The sequence below is a fragment of the Vicia villosa genome, linkage group LG5 (genome assembly GCF_029867415.1).
Source record: "Vicia villosa cultivar HV-30 ecotype Madison, WI linkage group LG5, Vvil1.0, whole genome shotgun sequence".
Taxonomy (NCBI): Eukaryota; Viridiplantae; Streptophyta; class Magnoliopsida; order Fabales; family Fabaceae; genus Vicia; species Vicia villosa.
In genome coordinates, this window is record NC_081184.1 from 18,080,761 (window position 1) to 18,098,238 (window position 17,478).

General features: G+C 31.2%; 1 protein-coding gene across 1 annotated transcript; it reads left to right on the top strand.

The window, feature by feature from the left end:
* Positions 1-965: 965 nt before the first annotated feature.
* On the top strand, positions 966-5,389 carry LOC131604310 (uncharacterized). The gene is made up of 8 exons (XM_058876758.1): positions 966-1,090; positions 1,366-1,557; positions 3,363-3,524; positions 3,630-3,701; positions 3,991-4,176; positions 4,417-4,536; positions 4,767-4,832; positions 4,997-5,389. The coding sequence occupies exons 3-8, from the start codon at positions 3,456-3,458 to the stop codon at positions 5,387-5,389; spliced, it is 906 nt and encodes a 301-aa protein (XP_058732741.1). The 5' UTR covers positions 966-1,090; positions 1,366-1,557; positions 3,363-3,455.
* Positions 5,390-17,478: the final 12,089 nt, after the last annotated feature.

A 17,478-nucleotide genomic window follows, 5' to 3' on the forward strand; every position in this document is an offset into this window, starting at 1 on the left:
TTTTGAGGAAATTCTAACCTTCCATAAGAAATTCAAAGCCTTTACCAATGTTGCTTGCAAAGGAGGACCCGATAAACAAGCCTTGAAACGACCATAGCAAGACTTCACGCTAAAAAAACCGGACGAATCCTCCACCCACAAGAAAGAGTCACAAACATTCTCTTGCGGAATGCATTGGTTCAGCAGCTCTTCAATTTCCTGCAACATAAAAGAGAAGCCAGTACTGACCGCTGGCAGCAGACTGGCTGCACCAACTGGCAGCAGCGACTGCAAGTCCCACTGCCACCTCCCTTGACCAAAATGCCCCAAATCAGCCACCGCAAGTAAATGGTCCATGGTCACCTGAAATAAATCCGGATAAGCCTATAATAATTTATACGTGAAGCTTACATCGATAACCAAAATATATATACCAGCTACAGATTATCTTTTGGCAGATAATAATCTAGGTTTAAAAAACAAAGTTTTGTTGGGGTTGCGTAAATTCTTTCACGAATTCAATAAATATAGATATTGTGATATTGGTTGCAGTGGTCGTAGTCTGCATTAACTATAATTTTTTTTATCATAAAAATGGTAATGATATTGGCACATTTCGAAACGGTTTTATCTCAACCGTTTTCGTAGTAATGAACATACCTTGATGACAACTTAGCTAAAACAATCTAAATAGTCTTTTTGTTTTCTTATCTATATCTCGAGGTTCATTTAAATTCCTTAATTTTTAAAAAGACTAATTAAATCCCTTAATTCTAAAAATAGTGTGTCATATTTGTCCCTTCTGATGTTAGTTAGCTCTGTTAGTCAAGTCAAATCTAGTTTCCACTTGATGTCTATTTGGTATTGATGTGGAGACTAATTTACAAAATAAACATTACACGTGTTAGTGATTTAAGAGAAAGGAAATGTATTGATTTGTCATTTTCATTTTTGTTTTCTTATCATAGAAAACCCTAACACAAGAATAGTTCATGGAGGCTATGAAAGTTGTGGAGACGTTCGAGAGAAAGTTTGCTTTGGCAAAATTGAAGGTGAAAAAATTGTTTCTTGAGGAACACGATGGCGAAGGCGCATTTGATGGTTCAAACTGGTTAGTAATTTGTATCCCATTTTTCATTTTGGGTCTTTTAGTTTTCAAATGCTATATATTTTAGGTTTTACGAGTTTTTGTTTTCGTTATCAAATGGTATTCATTAGGTTTTACAACTTTTCATTTTCAAATGCTATCTGTTTAGCAATTTTCATTTTCTTTAGGTTTAAGTTCTATGTTAGGTTTTAGGTTTTAGGAAATTCGTTTTATGTTCATTCCCTTTCTAATTAGGGTTAGTTATAATTAGTGTAATGAAATTTCTGCTGATATTGCAGGTTTTTCGCCATAATCCCTAATGACGGCATCCCAAAGCGGCCTTTTCGGTAATATTTTGGCTCTGACTCCGCCATGAAAAGCCATATTTTACTGAAAAGACTGGATGGAAGGGAGTGGTGTATGCTTTATCTAGTTGAAGAGTATCCATCCTAATTACAACCTACGACTTGTTCATGGGTAGAAGCTTACAGGTACTATGCTATTTTTGACTCATAATCATTATGACAATTAAGAATATTATATCTATGTTGGTTCAGTACGAATGATTAGGTTTGATGTATCGTGGAAATATATGTCTAGTAGGTTTAGTAGGAATGTTTAGATTTGATGAATTGTGAAAATATAACAAACATATATGGTAGGGATTGAAAATAACTTGAGTGTTTAGCTCTGATGCATAAAGAACTCTAGATTACTTTCATATTCTCTTAATAATAATAATATAACCTAGGTTTTTAACAACCATTGCGGTCTCTAAAAGCTTTCGGTATGATATTGGCCGCAACCATTGTGGTGTGAACTAACCATAATTATATTTTTGGTGTCGGCATCTTCAAATACTATCATGAGATCAAGGTTGTCAAGATTTTGATCTAGATCTTAAAATCTTACAACTTTGCGATCTCACTCATCGCAACAATCCCGGTCTTAAGTAGAATTGTGTGTTGTAGCCTAATTGTAAACAAGATCGTAAAATCATTGATTATGTGCGATCTTGGACACTATCGTTACAAACCCAAAAGGATAACAAAATGCTTAGGTGGAACAATTACAGTTCTACATAGGTCATTTTTTCTAGAATTATTCGAAGACGTATATTTATTCTATTGTTTTAAGTCACCCTTCCTTCACTTGCAACCGGTATCTCCCCAAAATTTGAAGTAATTGAACATATTTTAAGGTGATTGTTTTCTCTTGGAATCTACTCTTTGATAAGGTTCTCCTCTAGATAGAACTAGTATAAGAGAAAGATGATTGTCCTAACTAGTCTTATCTTGTATATTTTTGTTAGCATTGTAAGGTATAACTTGTGACTTTTTTTGAATTTTATGATATAGGATATCAATTAAATGAGGTTGCAAATAGTTCTTCTTAGGAATTTTTTAATTTTCTTTTTGAGATTTCTCTTTCTTTAGGTGGTATAGCAAAGTCTAAGAGACTTTATTATGATTTAGCACATTGTGGTTTAGACCATTTAGAGCATTTAAATTAGGCTGTTTTCTAGTAACAACAAACGTGATTTTTGTAGAAAAAAATATTTCATTTGTATTAGAATTGATTTTTGAGAAGATCATTTTACAAATCTGGCACTTTTTCATAATGATAGAAAATATATTTTTCACCAAACTATTACTTAAAATATATTGTTTAAATATTATTGAATAATATATATATATATATATATATATATATATATATATATATATATATATATATATATATATATATATATATATATATATATATATTGAAATGTAAGAAAAGGGAATGAACCCAAACAACAAACATAGAATATTATATTATTTTTCCATTTATTATATTAGTGATTAGAAAATAATTTAATTTCACCATACTATTACTTTAAATGTATTTTTTACAATTTTTGAATAATATAGTCAAATATTATTCTTTAAAGGTATTATATGCAAATTAGCATAGCAGAAATATAATAAATGGAAATTGTTTTAATTTTTTTAACAATTTAAGAAAGATTATAATTTCTTTGTTATGTTTTGTTTTTCCCATAATTTTTTGATGAAATATATCCATATAATATTCTAGAATTTTGCAATATGGAAATATATTCAACTCATTAAATTAATGTACATGAACCTTAAAAATTATCATACTATAATAATACTTATATTCCATATTTTTCTTACACGTAATTTTATATAGTATTTAATTGTTAATGGCAAGTATGTTTTTTATTATTTTAATATTTTATACTATTCAGTTTTAACATTTGCACTCTTTCATTCTCTATATAATGCAGTTACATAATCATTTGTCACCAAGTCATATACTAAGAGTGTTGAGGTGAGAACTTTCAGAGATTAAAAAAAAATATTTACTAGCATTTCAAAGAATGAGCAATAATGAAGGAAATTTTGTTCATGGCAAAGAATTGGCTCACCTGCTTAGTGATAATATCAATGTAAGTATTTACTAATATTTTTTATTTATTTTGATTAATTTTTCTATTCAATATACAACAGTTCTTATAGCTAATGTTATCTATCTATCTTCTTATGTGATACAGAACATAGTACAAGGATTTAGATCCGAATGTCGCGATATGGTTGAAGCAAATGCTGAAATTACACCTATTCAAGTATGTATTCTCCTATTCATTATTTATTTATTCTGATTTTATAAATACGTCATTTTGTTTAGTGTTTTAAAGTTGAAGCAACAAGACAGTAGGTTGAGGTTAAATAACTAATCTTTTTTTTTTATAGTCTTAATCGAAAATCATTTCAAAAATTTTGTTGCTGTCTCCAAAGTCTAACTGAAGTTCAACTTTTAATTCTTTTAAAATAAATTATATATATATTTAAGTAATTTAAATATTTTTTTCATTTAAATTTATATTGTTGTATACGATGATCTTGTTTTTATAGGAATCTGAATCATCAACTAGACGTGGGAAGAAGCTGACAACAATACTAATCAAAAGGGAAACATTTTCATTTTCATTTCCCCTGGACTTTGATATTTCATGTTTTCCGGGTATAGACAATATGTTGTCTAATCTTACAAGTTGGAATGTTGAATGTCGAAAGAGAGAATCTAGAATTTGTGATACGGTAAAAAAATTCAATATTTTTTTGTTAAATATTTCTTTTTATTTATTTTTTATTTAAGTAGATCTCAATAATATTGAACTCAATAATTTGCAATTGAATGGTAATATTAAAATTTATTATTTTACTACAAAATTTCATTTGTTCTTATTATTTTTGAATTTCTATAAAATTAATGACAAATCATATATATTTGTTAATGATAATAACAAAATATGTTTTTTTTAAATTTATTTCATGAAGTACTATATTCACGCAACCGTCACTGAAGGTAAAAGATTGCGATCCATTACAGAAGTTGTAAACAAATTACTTCCAGAAGGATATGCCAAGTTGGACAGCCGAAAAAGAAAGAAAAACATGGTGAATAAAAATATAATATATATATATATATATATATATATATATATATATATATATATATATATATATATATATATATATATATATATATATATATATATATATTTATATATATATATATATATATATTATGTTTTCGTATTATTGATAAATTATAATTATAATATAAATAATATTTGGTAAAATTTTATTTATAATTCTTTACTTATATTTGTTTTGATAATTTTTAGGACTTTGATGATATAGATGAAGAAAATAATTTTGAATTTGAGGCTAATGAAAACAACATCTCTCAAGTAAGGGTTCCGATTTACTTCCTTCTACTGTCTCCATACATAAGGAAAAAACTAAATTATACGGCCAAGATGATGCATCAAGTTATTTTAAATGATAATGTGGTAATATAAAAAAACATTTTTAAATTTTAACTTAATGTTTTATCGTTATACATTATTTTCAGGTTCAAAAACAAAAACTTGTCGAGGCGGGGAAAGATATTTCTCCCGAATCTCCCACCTGTATAGAAAGGTTTAATGGAAACAAAGAAATTAATGCTGAAGTTGGAGATTTTTCTTGTTCTCCTTTATCGATTATGGATAAAGAGAACAATATGGATGATGTTTTAACAAGAGCGTTGCTAAATTCACAAGAAACATCGCCTGAATTTTTGCTATACATCTCGGATATGCAACCCATTGTTCCTATCAATCAAGATATATTAGAAGATATGTTGAAAGATCATGTTGAAAATGATTGGACACTAATGGATCGTGTTAATAACTATGAAGTCTTATATAAAATTAGAGAAGACTTCTCTGAATATGATGATTTGATAGCAAACTTTTTAAAATAATTTGTACTTTATAATTAGAGTTTTAAAATTATTTACAATAACAAATTTATAACTGTATGTTTTTATTTTCTTTGTATGAGAGCATGAAATATTTGACAATATAAAAGTGATTAGAGTCCAAGAGAAGAGGCACTTTCACTTTTTTCATGTGCGGTGATTTAAATACAATAGAGCTATTCATATATTTAAATACTAGATATATTTTTTATTATATTTTCTTTACCTTTTTATCGAACTTCAAAATTTTAATTGAATTCCCAACCATCCCAAAAATTTAGATGACTATCAAAATTAAAATAACACAAATAATTGACCTTAATTATATCATCTAAATTTTGTATGCCTTTAAATCACAATTTTAAATGTCGATTTCACATATGTCCTTAAAAATATTTATTTATTTTTAGAAATATCTTATTACAATATTGAAAAATATATTAAATAATGATATGTAAAATTCCTTCTCGAAGAGCAATTCTCTCATAAGAAATTATGTAAAATTATTTTTTTGTTTAATGTGAAGTTCTGTCTCTCATGTTGTACAAAGATCTTAATTGGTTGGGTTATGTCCTTACTAATTTTGAAGTCGATTTTATGTTTGTTTTAGGTGTTTTGGTTTGGTTTAGGGAGGAAGACTCATTTGAGTCTAATTTAAATTTGGTATTTAGTGCTATAGATCACTTGGAAATTAGTAGAAATATTTTTTGCAAGGAAAAAATTCAAAAAATCACAAATTTGGATATTTGCTTGGCTTTGAAGTGCGTTTATCCCCTATACTTTGGCATCTAATTTTTCTTTGCTTGATTGAAAGTACAACCCACTCATTGTGGTTGTGATGAAATCGTTCAAAATTACAAGAAATGGGTATGGCATGGTGAATTGACAAAAAAGACCTACGTCACATAGAGTTTAAGATGATGAATTTAGGAATGATACTCTAGAAGATATGATCTTTGATATTAGAGAAGATGCTTTTAAGAAAGCACATGCCAAAGATACTTTGTAAAGTGATATGGAAGAGTCGTTATATTTGATATGCAAAAATTTTACAAGCCTGCCAAGTGTGTTAAGACTATTTAATCATGTTGTCGAACCCTAGTTATGAGGTCAAAAAGTTATTGTGTTTAATGGGTTTAAACTACGTCAAAATACATTCATGTGGTAATGATTGTGTATTATATAGGAAAGAGTATAAAAATTTGAAGGAGAGCCCGAGGTGTGGGGAGTCATGCTACTAGAAGAAGGACAATGGTGGTGAAGATGATGATGGTGTAACTAGAAAGGGCGCTCTTTCCAAGGTGATGTGGTACCCCACAAATAATTCAAAGGTTCAAGATACTGTTTGCTAACATAAATGACACAGAGAATACTAGATGGCGTGTATATAAAAGATAATATGATTAAAAAATTTGCCATGTACCTGATTCATTGCAATGGAAGAAAATTGATACGTTATTTCCATAATTTTTCCTTGAGCCAAAGAACCTTAGGATTTAACTTTCCACCAACGAAATAAACCTATTTAGTCATTTAAGTACTAATCATAATTCATATCCTATCTCCGTGATTGTGTATGAAGCGTAAATATATGGTGTTATCAATGTTGATTTTGGGTCCAAAACAACCAGGGAACGACGTAGATATTTATTTAACACTATTGATTGAAGAATTAAGAATTATGTGGGAGGAAGATGTTGATGTTGATGATTTGTATACAAGTGATAACTTTAAGCTGCGTGCCATGTAGGTTTGCTTAATCCATGACTTTCTTGTATATAGTTAGCCCCTTAACAAGCAAAACATTATCAAGATTAGGATGTCCTATATAGTCCATCTTTCCAACACCTTTTATTTCACCTTTTGATGCATCTCCAAAAGTGACATAGCTAGTAAAGTATGGCTTAATATCTACCAATAATTTATGGACACTAGTCATGTGTCTAGAATAGCCACTATCAAAGTAACAATACTCTCTAGTAGAGGCTCTGAGAGACGTGAAAACTATGAATTCAGGCACATCCTTTTTGGGAGTCCATTTCTTCTTTGCTTTAACAATAATCAATTCTTTTCTAGGTTGTAAAACAGGTCTAGGGATGACATCTCCATCTTTGATTCCTACTTTCGGGGAAATTCTTATGATGTCTTTGAGGATGTTAGAGCATTTGATCTGACATCTTCTATTTTCCTTTAGCTTGAACAAACTTTATTCGAGTCACCTTGATTTTGATTTCACCTTGATTATTATACCCAACACCTTGAACATTCCCAACATTCTTCCCAAATTGAAGAATCTGATCCTGCACATCATAACTACTATTAAGCATTCTAACAGATTTAGTCATATTGTCCATTTGTGAATTGAGAAATATAACTTCACTCTTCAGTTCAAAGATGATAGACAGGTGCTTCACTGTTGCATCCTGAAGCTGCAAAATAATAATCTTATGATCTTCTACTTGCTGATAGACTTTTTCACTTCTAAGGCACAACTCCTTGACTTTTTCAGTTCAAAGATGATAGGAGGTGATTATTTCTCATGTCGAGTGACTTATTCTTGACATTTGATCTTGACTTTCAGTACATCTTTATAAACACCTGATTAAATTGTCTTCCAAGTAGCACAAGGTCTTAAGATAACCCTTCACCTCTAGCTATGTCACCTCCTATAACTTTAGAGCTTTCAATATTAGACACAAAGGCTACACTCTTCTTATTTCCATACTTTTCACCAAACCATAGTTCAAAGGTATGAAGAGACCATAAGTTCATCAATCTTCATGTTGTTTATATCTTGGGCTTCTTCAATGGCATCACTACAATGTTTTTAGCCTACGGCCATGCTAAATTTTTCCACAACTCAAAAATTGTGGCCACATAGAAGCTTTAGCAAGGTTTTCAAATTGTAGACATATGTTTTAAAACATTGAATCTGGAGTGTGAAAGTGTGGCCTTTTCTTCATTTTCCACGGTTAACAAACTGTAGATATTTTAAGCCGTAAATAAAAATCACGACATTATAATTTTCACTTCAAACAGTGGCCCAAGCCCAAAAAAATATATCCTGCCAGAATTTCCCTCTTTTTTTTAGTTTCCCTCCTTAATTTTAAATTTAAAAATGAAAAAAAAACATTGAAAATGTAAATACATTAAGGTGCCTCATTCTTACCTATTTTTTCCTCTCCTGTTCCTCAATCGCCATTGAAGAAGAACAACACCAATCAAATTTCCAATTAATGTTGATAGGGTCAGAGATAGTGAAATCCAAAAGTTCTCTCCCCCTTCAAGAGAAAATCATGAACGGTGATGGTGGTGCGGCCGATTCCTCTCCTCCGATCGGAAACAACAACGAATGTTGCCTTCTTCTCTTCTCATCACAAACGGCTGCACGACCTCCATCTCTGGTGAGATCTTCTTTCCGTCTCCATTCGATCCTCTCCGCCTTGTCTCAACATCTTCTCTTTCTATCTCTACTGGATTTTCTCTTCCTCTGCCTCTTCACTCGCTTGTGCATGTTGTTGTGGTTCTATTGTTGTTGAATGTTGTGATGGCTTTTCACAAATCTGTTTGCCTTATTTAATTAACGATGTTGTTGTTGAGTTTGTTGATGAGTGTGGTGAACAGGGCTTTGCATGTTGGTGATGATGATGTTGTTGAAACCGGTTCTGAATCTGTAAAAATGGGTGAGATCTTTTAAAACCTATTTCTTATACTCTCTTTTAATCTCTCTTCTTTTATCTCTGTATATTATGAAGGGTTTGTGTATATGGGAAAATGATGATCAAAAGTTTTTAGGGTTTCATGAATGATAGGATTCTTCTGTGGTTTTATATGAACGTGAATATGTACAATAATTTTTGAAGGGTTCTGTGTATTTGAGAAGATGATGAACAAAAGTTTTAGGTTTTTTGTGTTTGTTGCTTAAGTTTTGTTAATTTAGTTGTTTAAGAGTTTTGTAAACATGCTAATTTTATTTTATTTTTGTGTTTAGGATAATCTCAAGTTTACCTTATTTGATTTGGTTGTTTAAGAGTTTGGTAAACATACTAATTTATGTTTTGAAGTATACTTAGTTGGAACATTTTGTATCTCTCCGTTCTGCAAATAATTTTTGGTATTTCTGTTTGCTGAATGTTTCCATTGATAACAATCACTATTGTCTGAATATTTCATGAATCTACAATCTTCTCAGGTATGATGAAATGTCTGCCAAATTTAATGTGGAGTATATTGTTGGAGGTGATACCCTAGATCTGAATTCTTTCTACTTAAAATTCAATCAAGGTTGCTCAGGTATGTGCACTTTCTCTTATAAGAGTTGAGCTGAGTTTGGAGTAGTTCTGCATAAAACTTATGTGCAATACATATTGTATATAGTTCCATAATACGTAGTGTGTTTTTTTACCTTTTCCTAATTTAAGTTCAATAATAGGTAGTGGCAATACATACTGTAAATTTTCTAGTGATTCCAGCATTGCTATAATTTGTTACAAAAAATTTATTGATGTCTCTTTCATCAATATATTTTGATTCGATATCAGGTTTAGGGCTGTGAATTATGTTGTATAGTTGTAGATTTACATTTATTATCATTTGATTGCTTTACTGTGTTCCGGTGAGCTTTTGATTGTTTTTGTTCTCTCGATTTTTAGCTTTTGATTGTTGTTTCCACTTTGGATTTTTTTCTTAGTTGAGGATTAAAATTTTTTTATGCAGATTTCGGGACTGAGTTCATTGGCAGAATCTACACCAGAAGTGGTTGCCAATGTATCCATGGATCGTACATCAGATCAAAGAGACAAACGAAGAAGAGGAGATGATGAGTCATCTGATATGCATGTATTTTCTTGCTAACCCTGAAATTCGATTTTTTGGATTAATAGGGAGTTTATTATTTAAGTTTCTCACTGTCTTTCATTCACATGTTGAGATGCCAAATTTCTGTGTAATTTTTGGCAGCCCTTGCTGAACTTGTTACTCTTTCAATATCTTGTCATTGTACTTGAAGGCATTTTTCTACCTTGCAATGGTATGTATGAAGTTGAATGAAATTTATGCTGTTGTCATTCCTCAAACTAGTAAATTCTAAGTAACCGATCTGTTGAAGCTACCATGAACTGGAGCTTGCAGAGGAAGTCTTTGCTCAACCTGTTAATGGTATTTGGTTCAATCTAAGACTTTATAATTGACAACATAACCATGTTGGTTAATGTTACGTGAATGCTCACACTTCTCTTTTTACATGTTTTGTTGTTGTGATCTTATGCATCTTGATTCCACTTCCTTGATTTCTAGCTTGCTCTTAACTGCTTAATCGTAGTTTTAAGTCAACACTTACAAATGCTTTGAAATGACACACCCTGGCTTGTCCAATTTTGATAGTAGTTCTTCCAAAGCATTTTGAATTTAAGTCCACTTTCTCTTTAGGATTACTCCCAACAAAGACGTTCGCAAGAGCTTGTGGTAAAAGGATCTGCACGGCCAGGAATGGAAGTTTCAACATATTTATAGAGGTTTTTAATTCATTTATCATGTTTGTAAGAACAATAACATAGGTAGAATGCCAATTGATTGTTTGTGTTTGTATTTTGTTGCTAATGAACACACGGTAGCCACGGAGGCATTTGCTTACAACTGGATGGAGTGCATTTGTTTCAATGGCTATGTCAATTATTACTTGTTTATGCTTTGAAATATATCTGAATTGTTGTTGATTACTTAGTTTTACTTCATTTTTGTTGTATTAATTATTGTTGGTCTTTTCCTAAAGGTGACACATCTTGTTTGTTATTCTCTTTCTAATTATGCATGATATTATACTCACAGTTTTATTTTTCTCTAACTTAAAAGTTGAAGCTCCTTACCATTCATTCGTTCCTGAATGGCTTTTACACTTGCATACTTTCTTTACTTGAGAGGCAGTAGGGAATTTTATTACAATTTCTTAGCAAGGAATTTTATTGCAGTTGCTTTAATATATAATATTTATGATAATTTTTATTCTCCATATAAATACTAGTTGGTATGTTTTTATTTTAGGAATATAAAATTCTGTAATATATTATATATATTTTCTGGATGCATGCATCTATATTTTTTTAATGATATTATTATATATAAATTAAATTCATTGAAAAATATGGTATTTTAATAAAATTTTTAATTACATTTATAGAAAAAGGTAATTATATATAATGTATGTGGACAAAAATATGAGAAAAGGGAATATGATAAAAAGAAATATGATTCTAGAAAATTGGTTGAAATTTTTTATTAATTATAGAAAAACTATAATTTCCCTTTCCTTTTTTTTTTTAAAAAAAATCCCTTAATTGTCTGAACGACTATATCTAGATAATATTCTAAACTTTTGCAATATAGGTGTCTATTCAACCCATTCAGTTTATGTACATGCACCTTAAAATAATCACACTATAATATTTATTATATTTCTATATTTTTCTTAGACTCATTATTTTATAAATCTTTTGATTGATTAATGTAACTCAATCGTTCCCCTTGATATCTTTTATTGACTATTTATATTTGTCTTCCTTTAAAGTCTCCTCTCAAGTTTTAGTTTTTATTTTCTATTCTACTTCCTGTTTCATTTTTTCTTAGGAACTCGTTCTTTCTATGAGTGTTAAAACTTTTCAAGGAGATGAAGAAAAGCTTGAAGTTATTTATGAGAAACGCCTCAGTAGTGTGAATGATGATGCTCTCATCAACATTTGTTTTGAAAATCAGGGTTGGACAGGGTACACTGCGATGCTTCGAGGTCCCATCTATCCTAACGTTGTGAAAACCTTCTGGCTCTATGCATCTGTTAGCAGTGATGGCAACCACATTGCTTCAAATATCTATGGTATTCCGTTTGTTATTACTCAATCATCTATTGCTGAAGCTATTGGATGTTGTGAATACAAGATCACACTCACAAAGATGTTTTTGATTCATGGCAAACTCAACAAGCATACAAGCAACAAGGTACAAGCAGAAGAACTCAAAGAAAAGCAAGCTTTGGTCACTCATAATAGAGCAGGTCGACCTACTATGCATACAAGTCGACTCAACAAAAGCAAAATAAGAGGAACTCAGAAAATCAGCAGTCAGGTCGACCTACTCCCAACACAGGTCGACCTAAAATGAAGAAATTTACATATCATTCTGCTAGGTCGACCTACACAACAACTAGGTCGACCTAATCTGAGAAAATTTCCCCAAAACGCATCTGAAGTGGATTCTGGTCGACCTACTTCTTTGACAGGTCGACCTAACTGGGAACAAATGACATCCAAAGGATATGCAGCTCTGTTAGGTCGACCCAGCCCTAAATTAGGTCGACCTATCTGATCAAAACTGACTTCCAAAGGATATGCAGCTCTGTTAGGTCGACCCAGCCCTAAATTAGGTCAACCTATCTGATCAAAACTGCCAAAATTTCTGGCTTTCTCTGCATCAACTAAAAAGCTCTCATATATATTGTCCAAGATTCAATTATTGACAACAACACCAACGACTGAAAGATACACAAAGGCTTCTCATCTTCGTTCTTCGTCATCTCCAACACAATTACACATAATCATTCTTGCGTTGAGGGTTAGTGATCGAGTTCGATAACGTCCATGGAACGGAATTGAAGATTCCTAGTGGGTGAAGATTTGTGGGGTTTTTGGTGAATAAAATCCGAGGGTTTTGTCCTCCAAGATAGGTGTTTCTTGGGGGTTTTTATCAAGAGGTTTCATCGAGGATCCATCTGAGTGTGAAGATTGAAGAACAAGGGTTCAAGGCAATTCAAGACACTGCAGAAAAGGGATCAAGTGAAGCTCTTGGATCACCTTGATCTGACTTAAGATTAAGGGGGAAGAAGATTCAAAGGATCGACATAATTGGTTTATGGTTTATCGCTTTGTTATCTTCTTTGTATAAACTGCTTTCAACATTAATGAAAGATTTCCCAATTTCAGTTTGGAATTGGGGGCAGACGTAGTCGTAGCGAGGACGATCGACGAACTGCCTAAACAAATATCGTGTTCTTGTCGCTTTTACCTTTTCATTTACTTTCTGTTCATATTTGGTTATAATAGCAAATTGATCAACGATTCGAGTGTTAAGATTGTGAATTAAGAACTTATATAAACATCACAATCCATCACACATTGAATCACCATCAATTTGATCATTATCAACAAGTGTTTGTGTTTTTGCTTCTTTCACTATTACTGCATTGCAAACGTCGTTCATCATATAAGAAGTTAATTGATTTTCAATAGAGCGACATATTGATTCTATAGAGCATTCTCTTATCGTTTATCTCAAGCTGGTTAGTGGTTTTAACACATATACAATCGTTTCAATAGTGGTTCGGAATAGACGCGAGTCGATTCAGAATCACTTCCGCTTAAAGTTCAATTAATTCCACAAAACTGTGAAAGATCTATTCACCCCCCCTCTAGATCCTAAGGCCAGCGTCTAACAGATGTCCCTCTAAACCTGATTCAGCTGATCATAGAATATTTGATCACTTGAATGCAACTATTGTTCCAAACAATCTTAGCACTTCCACTAGGCGTGCACTCAATAATCCAGACACTCTAAAACCTCCTGCTAGAATCTGGTTTCGGTTCATACTTACCAACATTCATCCTCGAGGAGAATGTCTCAATGTTGTGTCTTCTAGGGACATGTTCCTTATCTACTACCTTCAAAAATGCATCCCAGTCAATCTGCCAGCTATCATCTTCAATCATCTAAAGGAATCCATTTTAGCTTCCAGAAATTCTCAAACCTACTTCAATCCTTATGGACGTGTTTTGTCTGAATTATTTGAAGTTGCTGAGGTTATCAGAACTATTCGCCGGGCAGAGTTTGTAGGTGAGGATGCTGTGTTTGATGAAAGTTGTGATGTCTTTGAAGTCTAGCTTAATTCGTCTTTCTATTCTTTTTCCTTGTACTCCCTTTCATTATCAATGAAGTCTAGTTTCTTTTTTTTTTAATGTTTTTCACACATAATTAACTTTTTGACTATGACAAAAAGGGGAAGTAATATCTGAAGTTAATATTTTGATGCAAATAATCATATTTCTGAAATGAAATATGATTAGTCGAAGCTATCATATATTATTTGAAGAAAAAAAGAGGTACAGTTTTTTAAATTTTTTCACATGACTTAAAAACGTAGTCATATAGAATTGTTTGGGTTTTTAAAGTGGTATTACGTGAACAATTGAATTTCTTTTACATGAGAATTTCTTTAGGAATTTGTTCAAAAACTTGAGGGTAAGTTTGAATCAGTATAATCAACTTTCAGCCAATATTGCAGGTTTTTCGCTATGAAAAGCCATATGATATGGAAGAGACTGGTTGGAAGTGGTGTATGCTTTATCTAGTTGGTTAAAGAGTATTCATCCTAGTTACAACACAAGGCTTGTTAATGGGCAAAGCTTATAGGTACCATGCTATTTTTGAAGCTTAATAATTATGACAATTAGGAATATTACCTCTATGTAGCTTCGATAGGAATTATTAGTTTTGATATAATATGAAAATACGATTAGGCACATGTAAATGCTGAACTCACTAGGTATATGCTTCTCTTGTTATTTAATCAGCCTATTTTATTTGGATGTATTTTATTATAAATTAATCTCTTAATCTGCTTCATTTTGAAAAAATATGAAGAATGAAAAAACTCTAATAGTTTTTTTTTATAATCAAACTATTTTCACTGATTTGTAAATCGCCATAGCCAAACTCACCTCCTCCTTCCTCCCATCATCTAGTTTATTTGTCAGGTGGTTTAGTGAAGGAAATGATGGCTGATAATGATATCTTATCCATCCACTCTTCCAAAATGAGGCATTGGTTCCTGATTCAATCCTGCAAATGATGTTTTCTACAAACCAATCACCCACGAATGCTTCATTCCTACCAACTAACTATATAAGTCATTCCCCCAAATTGATGTTTTCTTAATTCTTCTTGATTCATTTCAAAAATAATATGATTCTTTAAATTCCCATATCTGTGTTTGAGTATGTCCCTCCATATTGATTTAACTTAAAATGACATCCTTCACTTCCATTTTCATAGATAGAAAATGTTGAATGTTTATATGCTCCAAACTTCAAGGTCACATTCCTCTTTAAATTTACAAATGTTATTCCACTTAACACAAATGATTTCTTTATTGTTCTCGAATCTCGACCTCTTTCACATTTGTTGATGAACCAATATAAAGCTTATCATTGCAAACAGAACATATAATCCTCACCCGTCACCACCGCATTCAAATCATAATAAATATACCCCTAAAGTTAGCCTTCGGACCTAGATAACAGAAAAACTCAAAAATAATATTTGATCTTTAAGAAGAGCCAAGAGAATTTATAACCACAAAAAAAAAAACCCATACCAAACATTAAAAACCAAACTATAGATCATAAACAAATAAGTTGCAGACTCAGACATATATAAAGAGCGCATAAGGTCCCCTGCAAGGCATTAGGTTTGTTGTTGGCCTATCATTAAATGTGAATATTCTATGAAAGTAACTGCTATTGCTTTCTTATGAAATATAGGGATGATTTTTTAGTTTAAAAAATACAAGAAAACAAATTTAAAGGATATTCTATAAAATGACATGTGTATCTAAGATGGGCATCTCTAACATACTGCAAGTATATAAAAGAAGACATAAAAGTGAGAATGTGAAGGGTAATGGAGAACGAATGCCTAAAGTTATAAGTATTTTAGCAATTTAATGATTTTATTTATATAAGTATTCTCATTTTTTAAATAAAAAATATTGTAAAAGTATAACTTTGTTGGAACATTAATTAACACTATTATTAACAATATATATTTTTTGACAATCCATTTCTATCTATCTTTAAAATTCTATCAATCTTTAAAAAAAAACTGTTACATAAAATTTATATATAAATTTTCTCGTGACGTCTAAGATGAGGTTTCAATTAATTCCCTCACCAGTGAAACGTAAAAGTCATACTATTAGATTTAATTTATGGTTTAAATTTGTGTAATTTAAAATTAAAATATATACATTTTCTCATACTCAATAGTGACATAAATTTTCTTTTTAATAAGGTATTTCAATGGAGAAATTTATTTGGATTCTTATAAAGCCTGACCTAAGATTTTTTTTTGTTTGTGAAGGAAAGGATTACGCCGAACCAATTAGAAACTGCTACTTTCTTTGATGGCTTTACTATTAATTGCTTCAAAGACGAGAGAACCATTATATTGCAACAAATCTATGGAACATAAAGAGAATCCAAAGCCCAACCTTTATTAGGAATCTATCGATAAAATTCTCTTTATTTATGGAAATCAAGGCAAATTGCATTAAACACGCTCAAGTATGGTGAATCTTGTTATCGGTAGAAGGAAAAACGAGAATCAATGTAGATCTTTCATTAGAGTACCATTGTGAAGTAGAAGAAATTGTTGACGAACAATTAAAAAAGGTATGATACTGTTACCCAAAGATTTTGACTTTCCATTTCTGGGTTTGACCTTACAAAAATAAGGAAAAGCCAAATCTTGGTCGAAGCTGTTCGACAGTATAATATGCTCTCGACTGAAGAAGCCCTTTGGAAGCACTTAGCAAAATAAAAAAGGCAGTGAGTTTGTGAAGAAATCGAAGTCGAAGGCTCTAGGTTTAAGAGGTAAGACGGTTTTTTGCAGTTTATAGTCAGGAATACGTGGATTTTCCTCAAGAGAAGAGGCTGCATGGTTGGAACACGTGGCAAAATATGAATAGTCGACCGTTAGGGCATTTTATTTTAGGATTTCTATTTAAGCAAATAAATGTCAGTAGTTTATGGGTCCGCATTTTTACATTACAAGAGACAAAAACTCAATCTCTGCACACAAAATGAGAAACGAGTATAACTTTCTGAAAATGTATGTATGCGTACCAAATTAAGTATTATGCAATCATTTTCAACATCATGTTTTGTCCTTTGCTGCATTTAGTGCTTTCTTTTATTTGTAATTATTTCCGTCAAAGCTTTAAACTGTGTTCGCTTTCTCATTTACATTTGAGTTCATTGCATTTATACAAGTCA

Bases quoted from the DNA above. Each gene is read 5' to 3' on its own strand.
- LOC131604310 (XM_058876758.1), top strand. From the start codon at position 3,456: ATGAGCAATAATGAAGGAAATTTTGTTCATGGCAAAGAATTGGCTCAC. The intron at 3,525-3,629 runs GTAAGTATTTAC...TATGTGATACAG, and splicing joins TGCTTAGTGATAATATCAAT to AACATAGTACAAGGATTTAG. The intron at 4,177-4,416 runs GTAAAAAAATTC...TATTTCATGAAG, and splicing joins AATCTAGAATTTGTGATACG to TACTATATTCACGCAACCGT.